Here is a 10,761-nt window from a genome sequence, read left to right on the forward strand (position 1 = left end):
CTTGCAATTGTGAGGAAAAAAGTCAGAATTGCAAGAAATAAAGTCAGAAATGTGTTATAAACTCGCAATTGTGAGAAACACGGAATTGTCTTTTTCCTCGCAATTGTGACTTTCTCGCATTTGCAAGATATAAACTCGCAATTCTGACTTTTCTTAGAATTGTGAGATATAAACTCGCAATGACGAGTTATGAAGTTTATATCTTGCAATTGTGAGAAAAAAAGTCAGAATTGCAAGAAATAAAGTCAGAAATGTGAGTTATAAACTCACAATTGCGAGATATAAACGCAATTCTGACTTCTTTTCTCAGAATTGTGATATAAACCCGCAATTCTGACTTCTCGCAATTGCGAGTAATAAAGTCCAATTCCAGACTTTTCAATTCTGACTTTATAACACGCAATTGTGAGTTTATATTATACCTTTTTTGTTTTTTATTCATTGTCGGAAACAAGCTTCCATAATCTACTGCTCGGTTGCTCTAAAATCTAAGCGTAGAGTCGGATGAATCTGAATTTCACTAACTACTGGCAACTTCCGATGGCGCAATAATGCCTAGCCCATTGACAGGACATGGTGGGAATAATAATGTATTTGCATTAAAGGTATTATTTGCCAATGTGCCTGGCTCTGAGCAATCATCCACAGGGCTGCAGTCTAACTGCTACTGGAGCCTAGCCGTATTAATACTCCTATTCATCCCGTGTCCAACCAGAGCCAAGAAACAGCATTAGGCCCGGGGCCCTGCGGCCTGCATTTGGACCGGCCTCGCTGGCATGTGTATGCGCGCAAGAGCGAGAAAAAGAGTGCATCTTTTCTCCTCCAATGAGCTCTGGATGAAGCGAAAAAGTTCTTTATATCAATTAGCCAGACAAGTGTGCAATGGACACCTGCCACCCCACGAGCCCTCCTCCCCGGCCTGCTCGGATCAAGGACCGTCTGCCATCCTGTTCTGCATTCGTTCTAAAAGCAAACACCTAAGCTGATCTCAGATCGGTGCACCTTTCCTCTCGTGTAAAAATGCTGGTGGCCCGTAGCTGAGCCAGGGGGGCCGTCCCAGCTCTGCCTGAGAGGCCAAGCAACGGCTGCACGGCAGACACAAAATCTGGGGCACAGACCATCTGGCTGACAGTGCAGTCTGAAGCGAAGAGGCTGTCGGAAGTTCGTTGCCAACATGGCTTGCAGAAGCAGGACATTAGATACCATAAAAACACACACACACACACACACACACATTCGGCCGTACAAAGAAAAATTTCTTGTTGAGACAAGATTCAAACGAGGGATTTGATGCTCTGAATTCCACAGCTGAGGGCAAAATTCTCCTCTTTTTTATAAAAAAATTCCTCTCTAATGATCTTACATGCAAGCAGCGATGCTAAAAAAGGCAAGTTAATCACCAGCCCACCTCAAGCCCCCCAAAATGAAAAAATACTCAACCTTCACGCTCAACAAGGCAGCGATAATTCAATATTTTCTCCGTGATAGTTCTACGGGTTCATACCCAGCCACGCTAATTAAAAAAAAAATCTGAATTCCTCACATTTGAAACAACAATTAAACAGTCTCTCCTTGTACCATGACACAGAGAAGTCATAGTTAGCCTGGAAAATAACACCAGCCAGACTGCAACGGACCATAACGCAACATCGCAGCTACAACTCTAACTCAGCTTTGCTCTATCAAAGGCCAAATTCAGTGAAAACATTCGCCCTCTCACACTATTAACAAATACACAGCAGACTTGCAAATGTAAAGTGGCTCGGCATGAGAGAGCAAAAGCAAACAGCTCTTACCTTGGGTTGAGCGCGTCTTGGAAAGGCAACTTTAGGATCAATCTAAATGAGACAAGAAAGGAGAGAAAGAAATATGAGAAAACTCAGCTCATGATACTGCTACGTGAAGAGGAAAATTAGAAAATATTAGAAAAAGCCAGCAATGTGCTGCGACTACTCGATAACCTTCATGGAAATTATAGCATTAATCATGATGCAATGCTCCGTGTCTCATGTGTAATCTCGCCTAGTTATTGCATGCTGGTTGCATGAGGCCTGTGTATGACAAAATCGAATAAAACCTTACACAGGTTAGAGCGTAATTACTCGATTACAACATAAATAAACAGGTGGCATTATATAACACACCGGAGATAATTCAAAGACTCGCTGAAGAAGTGCGCGCGGCCTCGGGGGAGGTCAGGTCGACATGACGGGAGCTGTTTTAGCGAGCGGCGAGCGCTGTAGATTTGCGGAGAATCAAGACAGGGCATTAGATCAATACGTCCACAACCTCCTTCCCCCCTGAGGGATTATCATTATTATGGGTGACTCTCTCCTCTGCCGTACCGCACCGAATGAGGGGGTTACAGCTCTGCCTAGAACGCGTTTTGCCATGCGATAGGACATCATTAGGTTTATTGGTTAGATAAGCTATGTTATTTGATTTTATTACATTACAAACGAAATGTAGTCTAGCACACATCATGATCAAGAGCATTTGTAATTTACATAAACCTCTGGGGGTTCTGAACCAGCGTAACGATCATCCTGGATATTAATAATAACAAATTCCCCCGGAGGATAAATTAACAATATAAATACGTCAATTGCAATCAAGACATTTTCTCTCTTATTGATCTTTGAATCATTACATATTTTCCATACTGCAAAATAAGGATGATTTTCATGCTAAAGGGGGGCATTTTAAGAGATTGTGATAAACAGGTATTATTGATTTCCACTAGCTGACTTGTTAGACTTCATTTTCATATTAGCAAACACCACTTATTCACATTCTAAATAAATACAGAATATTGAATTGTATTAGTGGGCCTTAACTACTACATACTTACATCCAAAAATAAGTACAATGTACTTATTGAGTACATATTTTATTGCAAAACACTTTTGCTTTTGAGGTGAGATATGGGTAGGGTTGGGGACAGGTTTGGTGGTATGGGTGGGTTAAAGTGTAAGGGAAGGGTCAACAGTAATAATTATAAATGTACTTACAGAAATTAATTATAGATGTAATTACATGTAAACAATAAAGTGCATTGTAGCAAATTATTAATTTAAATGTAGTAGTTAAGGCCATCTAATATATAGTGGGACTATATATATATATATATATATATATATATATATATATATATTTTTTTTTTTTTTTTTTTTTTTTTTTACATGGCAAATTAAGTGAGTTCCTGGCTGACCTACTGTTGAGCAAGATGTTTGCTTTGGTCATTTAAACATTCATAGACTACAACAACAGTCCCTCTTTTTAGCATATAGGCCAGAAGCTTGTGCAGCCAGAGCACTAGAAGGATAGGACGGTAGATAATCATGTATGTGAGAACAAAAACAGTTCAAAGACTTGCTTCTGCACTCTCATTAAATGGAAAAATAACTCAAGGGAGAAAGATCCATTAGTGCTATATTGCTCTTGAATATACTGCGTGTCTGACTGCTTTGTCACTTCTTATAAATGGTATGAAAAAGAAAAGCAGAATTGTGAGATGTGCTAGCATGCAGAAGAAGAAAAAGAAAATGTAATAAACATGTTTTGGTGGAATACGAAGGAGTGGGTCTCCTGGTAAATTAATTTGACCTGAACAGAACTGCAATATGTACTGCAAAAAAATAAATTTAAAAATTAAAAAAAACCTTTCTGGTGGGAAATGATGCTGTTGTGTTACACTTTAATTCATCCAGAAAAGTGTTTAATCTAAAACAGATTGCTTTTAGAGAAACCGGCAGCAGTCTTTCAGTTGTCAATACACAATGCAATTCTCACCCCAGGCTTTCAGATCTGCAGATTACACAGCTTTTAATCAAATGTGAAATAAGTGTGTCAAGAATATCACTGTTCGTGTTTTCTTTGGTCCATTTGCACTCTTGAAAAGTGACGAAAAGATTGAATAGGCAACTGCAAAAAGTAGAAAATAGGCAATGCAATAAAAATGTAGGTGTCTGGACTGAAAGAGGACACTACAGTTACTTTCTAAAAAAGAAATACATAAAAAAAGCCAATATGGTATATAAATACTGCTAATATAAGCTTTAAGCTTTTATACATTTGCATTTCATATGGGTGTTTTATTACAGATTGACCATTTCTGAGTACTTAAAGGGTTAGTTCACCCAAAAATGAAAATTATGTCATTAATGACTCACCCTCATGTCGTTCCAAACCCGTAAGACCTCCGTTCATCTTCAGAACACAGTTTAAGATATTTTAGATTTAGTCCGAGAGCTTGCTGTCCCTCCATTGAAAGTGTATGTACGGTATACTGTCCATGTCCAGAAAGGTAATAAAAACATCATCAAAATAGTCCATGTGACATCATTGAGTTAGTTAGAATTTGTTGAAGCATTGAAAATACATTTTGGTCCAAAAATAACAAAAACTATGACTTTATTCAGCATTGTCTTCTCTTCTGGGTCTGTTGTCAATCCGCGTTCACGACTGCTAGTGACAGCGGTTGCTGCTGTGTAGGAGCTTCTTCCATCGCTCTTAGTTTTCTTCGTCCGTGTATTCGGGTTCAAATAAATATGGCTGATATGGCTTCCTCTGCGTCAAAATCCTTAGACATGTTTGCGAAGGTTGTTTTGTTTACAGCGTGTCTCTCCCTCAGACTGTAAACGATGCTCGGGCGCACCAGATAACACGTCAGCAGCGTCACTGCGGAGTCGTGAACGCGGATTGACAACAGACCCGGAAGAAAATACAATGCTGAATAAAGTCGTAGTTTTTCTTATTTTTGGACCAAAATGTATTTTCGATGCTTCAAAAACTTCTAACTAACCCACTGATGTCACATGGACTACTTTGATGATGTTTTTATTACCTTTCTGGACATGGACAGTCTACCGTACATACATTTTCAATGGAGGGACAGAAAGCTCTCGACTAAATCTAAAATATCTTAAACTGTGTTTAGAAGATGAACGGAGGTCTTACGGGTTTGGAACGACATGAGGGTGAGTCATTAATGACATAATTTTCATTTTTGGGTGAACTAACCCTTTAATGTGTGTATGCATGTATATATACAGCTTAAACATTGTGTGTGTGTGTGTGTGTGTGTGTGTGTGTGTGTGTGTGTGTGTGTGTGTGTGTGTGTGTGTGGTTTTAAAAATTATTTTAAATTAGCTAATTAATTTTAAAAAAAATAACATTTATATGCAAATGTATAAAAGCTTAAAGCTTTTATTTATTAGCAGTATTTATATATCATATTGGCTTTTTTCATGTATTAAACACATATGCAAATACAAATTGCAAAAAAAACATGCAAAAATATTCAATGGATAAGCTTAGAAAACAAGGCTGAGGAAACCTGATCATGCCTCGATCTTTTTTTTAAAGCAGTAACATTTAAAAATAGTAATATTTCTTCTATTTTAGCTATCAAAAGCAAGAGCAATTTGAATTTGTTCTTAAACCTCCACCAGTGCAACTTCCTCACAGCTCCTGGTCTCCATTTGGAGCCGAAGCCCCAGAGTCATGACACGGCCGCCCCAACCCTGACAATGACATCACTACCCACAGCTCAGTAATCCCTGCTTTAGCACCAGCCGCTACTGTCCACATGATCTCAATCGCTGCTAACGCTAGCTTTCTTTTTTTCCCCTCAGCCATTCAAGAGCATTTGAAACGTCAAACCTTGACCCACTTTTTACAAAGAATACTAGAGTTACACATGCGATTATGTAATCTAAACGGCCCACTTTTGATGTTCGAATTACACGTTTTTTGACTAGTGCAACACTAACACATACAAAATAATATTATTTTATTAATCAGATAGAAATGTTCTGCCTCCTAAAGGCATTCCAGCTTACATCAGTCAAGGCCAAACTAGCAGAGAGTGAGATAATAAATAGCACACCTGTATTTCTAACACACCACGGAACCAAGAGAGGTGGTGAATATTCACCTGCTGTGCTAAATTATGATTGAAAATTAACATTTGCCCAATTGCTGGATTTAAGTAAACAATCAACAGTAATCTATCTGCAGCTTTGGGTGGGTAATAAACTGTTTAACAGGTTAATCTGCTGTTGACCAAATTAGCCACCTGATCTAATCTAATCAGCACAACTTGAAACTCATAACCGTAGTTTGGCTTTTACATCTTTATGCATACACATTATCCTTAAACGAATGATAATAAAACACGTTTTCAAATGTTAAATTAAAAACAGATCATTTTTATTTATTTGTTATCTTAATTTCAAACGATAGGTTTAACAAAACATACAACAAAGAGTTCCTAGCAAAGTGCCTACTCAACTAGGAACAGAAAAATAATTTGAATACCCATCTTAATCACAGAATTACACATTTTTTTGAAATGGAAGGCACTGGGAATGTCAATATGTAGTGTTCTGGGAGAAATGTATTAGCCACAAAATTCCTGAGGAAAGTTATGAGCCTCTGAACGCCTTTAAATACAGTCCGTCTCTTGATATGAACTTGCAGCAACATGGCATCCATTAAAATAAGCCAGTGAAGGCAGTATTTGTCCACACCCTAGCTAACCCAAATAAAAGGCTCTTTCACACTGGACTCCTACAGGTAACTAGCAGCTGCATCTACAAACAGGAAAGATGGTGACTGTATTAGAGAAAAAAAAAAATACATAGAATCCACATTAACTGTACTGATACAGTTTCTGCTTATCCTGGGGTGCAGTGTCATACTGAAATCTAAATGCATTTCCGTGTCTGGATCAAACAGGTAAGGCTGAATAAGGCAAACCTACTTCTTGCTGACAAAAATATACACATGACTCAGTTTACATTAGCAATGTAAATAATATAATATGAATATACAATATTTTCCAGATATTACTTGTGCTCCTAAATAGAAATGTTTTATATATATATATATATATATATATATATATATATATATATATATATATATATATATATATATATATATCTCCCTAACCGCTACAGGTAAAAACACACTTCAAAATATTTTTAAAATTAGAATCTTTATTTAAAAATTTACAAAAAAAAAAAAAATATTACTTCATAACCTAAAACTTTGTTTATTTCAGGTTTTCAAGCACCTTTTAATGTTGAAACAACAGCAAACTCCGGGCATGAATAAAACAACTGAAAGATAAATAAGAAAAAAAAATAAATCAATAATTAATGACACATTAAGAAATAAGTTGAATGTATAATAATGGAAAAATGTACAGCAGTGCACACACTAACCTGCACCACAAATGACAAAATATCAACATAACTCTAGAAATACTTTGAAAGTAAAAAAAAAAAAAATATATATAAAATATATATATATATATATATATATATATATATATATATATATATATATATATATATATATATATATATATATATATATATATAAATGATATTAGTATACTATGTAAATAATGTCACATGCACACAAACTTTTCTAGTCAACAAGGTTAGAATGAACAACAACCTTGCATCAAATGCATCCTTGCCCTGAGCAACTTCCCTGTCTGGAAAATTCAGTCATGAGGAAGAGTGCAAAACACTACGTCACTGCAAGTCTTACGTCACAAGAGACACAGAACACGGCTGGCGTCACAGTCTAACTACACAGCAGGTAATCAGTTCCTTCTTGCCCCCGTACCTTAATGGGATTTAACCCCTTGTTCCCCAGTCCGAGTCTGGCAAGCAAGGGGTTAAATCCCATTGAGGCACACGAGGAAGACAGAACTAATTATCCGGCTACTTGTTTATGTCAAGTGCCCCGCTGTTGTGTGTGTGGTACAATGACAAATGCTGCGGAGTACCTCGACCCGGGAAGAGATATGATAGGGAGACTGCGTGTCTTTTTTTTTTCACCGCTGAATGTCACAGATACAAACACGTTTAAGCAGCACTTCACAAAACATGAACGCAAATAGAAAAGAACTTACCGTCTTTGAGTCTAATTCGTGGTGAGGTTGAGCTAGGACCTTATCTACACTGGCCGCATCCACAAACGTAACGAAGCCAAATCCCCTGGAAAACAAAACAAACAAAAACAAAGACATACATTAGGAGCTGACAGCGATGGGTTACACGTGTTTGACTGGTAAGCTTGTTAACACGTCCATTCTGATCCATTATTGAACGCTACAAGAAATACTATATAACATTTACAATAAGGTTATCTTAGAAATATAGTGCGTCAAGGACAAGACTAAGCAGCGCACACAAAAATGAAAATTCTGTCATCATTCGCGCACCCTCATGTCATTCCAAACCCGTATGACTTTCATTCGTCTGAGGAACACAAAAGAATGTGTAGAATGACAGCTTCAATCACCATTCACTTATTTTCATGTATGGGGGGGGAAGATGCAAATGAAAGTGAATGGTGACTGAAACTGTCAGTTCCTAACATTTCCTTTGTTTCACAGAACAAACAATGACTGTATGAAATATCCCTTTAATATGTTCATCCTATTATATTGTTTAACAAAAACATGGTTGACGAAACATTTCAAATAAACATTTACCACAACGTGTTACCTTGTAATTCATTTTTCCAGGAGCTCATTGCTTCTACCTTCAGTTAAACTGCTAACAGTAAATTAATTGCCTAAATTATTACATTATTAGCTAACTGCATTCTTTAAATTGTAATGTTGACATGCATTCTCTGTAAAGCTGCTTTAAAAAGGATATGTATCGTGAAAAGCGCTATACAAATAAATGTACAAATGTGTCAAGGACACATAAGGACTTTTCACGGGTTAACGCACTTTTAAACCCCGGGTAAAGGCCGCGGTTTTAACCTGAGGTTACAAAAAATCGTTTCAAACTTGTAATTTAAAAGGTGGTTAGTAGCATCGCTTTTGAAAATCTGCTACATATATCCGAGTTGTTTAGCAAGAGACAACCAATCATAAAGCGCTTACATTATTGAATATTCACACGCAGAAACTGCTATTTAAGCAAAACAACTGCTTTTAAAATGTAACGATGAAGAGATTGTATTTAAGAGACGACATTTCCACAGATATCAAAACAGGTCGCGTGCTGAACGTGTTTAATAAACGTTTTATCCTCATGAATATGCAAATGTAACGCTAACGTACAGTACGAACTCCCACAATCTGACAGCGCGGGATTAATTACTAACCCAGGGTAAAGTACGAACAGTGTGAAACACGGAACAAAATAACCCAGGGTTAAGAACGACAAGCGTGAAAACCCCATTAACGCGCCAATGTCAAATCAAAACACATGCAACCCGCATTAAACGCTCGTTTACTAAAAGACAGTTGAAGAATCCCAAATCAATGTCAAGCTGTATCCTATGCAGAAACACAGTCTCTTCAAAAGCGCGTAGCAGCCGAATAACAGTACAAGGGCAACATCGACCCTTAATGTATTAGGATAAAAACCTCAAAGTGACAGGAATTTGAAAAAAACATTGTTTTTTTTTTTACCTGGAGCGTTTTGTCGTGGGATCTCTCATCACCATACATTCTCTGATTTCTCCAAATTTACTAAAATAGTCTCTAAGGCTGTCTGTGGAACAAAACAGAAAGAAAAGAGCACACATAAGCAATGCATTCGTGCGTTACACACCAGTTTGTAAATTAAACGCCCCCCTGGATGTCTAACAGGGGTCGAATAGAGGACTTCAAATGACGGCACATATCCCGCACAGCGCGCCACGCTGGATACAATGAAAGAAACACAACACAGCCCGACAAACGCGCGCAAATGACAGCGAACCATCGGTCTCTTACCTGGTGAAGTTTGCCAGCTGAGGCCACCGATAAACATTTTACTGTAAGGGGAAAACACAGCAGAAGTGAGTCCAGATGTCAGATCGGCCATTTTGACGTGTAGCTAGCGACAAAAAAAGCAGAGCTATACGAAGGCAAAGCAGAGCGGTGTGTGTTTACTGAGCCCCGGCGGGCTGTGCTCACTAATATACATCAAACAAAGGTGTAGTAGTTGCGTGCACCCGGAAGAGCCTTTTTAAAACATGCTCACTGGAGAAAAACACACAAGAAAAAAAGTCAAGTGCAGTCAGCATTGGTTCTGGCTTACCCCGGGTCGTGTTGCGAATCGTTAGGGCTTCCAGATGTGGCTTGGCTCCCGTCTCCCTCCATGGCTAACCCAACTATGGCCAGTAACTAACACACACACTGTCAGAGCTAAGAGAATATTACTGAGCCGGGAATGCGAGCGTCACACGTGGGATCAGCTCTGCCTGGCTCCCTCCCCCTCCCGTCACCCACACGGGGCGGAGCGCAGAAGGGGCTCGTCACCTCTCCCATTCCATTGACGTCATTAGCATGGCCCCGCCCACCCGGGGCTCGGAGCGTGAGGATCAGATCAAATCGCATCACTTTTATTGTCACATCACCGTTTACACACAAGCGGAGCGGCTGCTGGAAGTCTACCGAACGCGCGTTATACGCATGTAACGTGAAGGAATGTAAACATCTGAACATGAACTTTTGAAGTAGGCCTACTTAATAAACCCTAGGTAACCCTAGGAAACATTACATCACAGATAGCCTTAGCACTGATTAATTTGTAATACTTTCCCCCCGTAGAGAATTCATAACTTACCTTCAATTTGTTTTGAGTTGCTCGAACATGTCCAAAAAGCAAGTAGGGCGTAAATTAATTTCCAGACATACTTGTTTGATGAAATCAGTGGTTAATGTCCTTTTTTTTTTTTTTGCCTAAATCTACAGGGATTACAATGGGCAGTGACAGTCTGATTATTTTTTCA

At 38.3% G+C, this 10,761-nt stretch overlaps 1 protein-coding gene across 1 annotated transcript in view; it reads right to left on the reverse strand.

The window, feature by feature from the left end:
• msi2b (musashi RNA-binding protein 2b) overlaps nucleotides 1–10,325 on the reverse strand; it is a 306,172-nt gene extending 295,847 nt beyond the window's left edge. Inside the window, 5 exon segments of the mRNA XM_048161917.1 lie at nucleotides 1,797–1,838; nucleotides 7,934–8,018; nucleotides 9,455–9,536; nucleotides 9,761–9,801; nucleotides 10,068–10,325. Coding sequence (XP_048017874.1) covers nucleotides 1,797–1,838; nucleotides 7,934–8,018; nucleotides 9,455–9,536; nucleotides 9,761–9,801; nucleotides 10,068–10,129 — 312 coding nt within the window. The 5' untranslated portion in view covers nucleotides 10,130–10,325.
• Nucleotides 10,326–10,761: the final 436 nt, after the last annotated feature.

This window comes from Megalobrama amblycephala, linkage group LG16 (assembly GCF_018812025.1).
Source record: "Megalobrama amblycephala isolate DHTTF-2021 linkage group LG16, ASM1881202v1, whole genome shotgun sequence".
Classification (NCBI taxonomy): Eukaryota; Metazoa; Chordata; class Actinopteri; order Cypriniformes; family Xenocyprididae; genus Megalobrama; species Megalobrama amblycephala.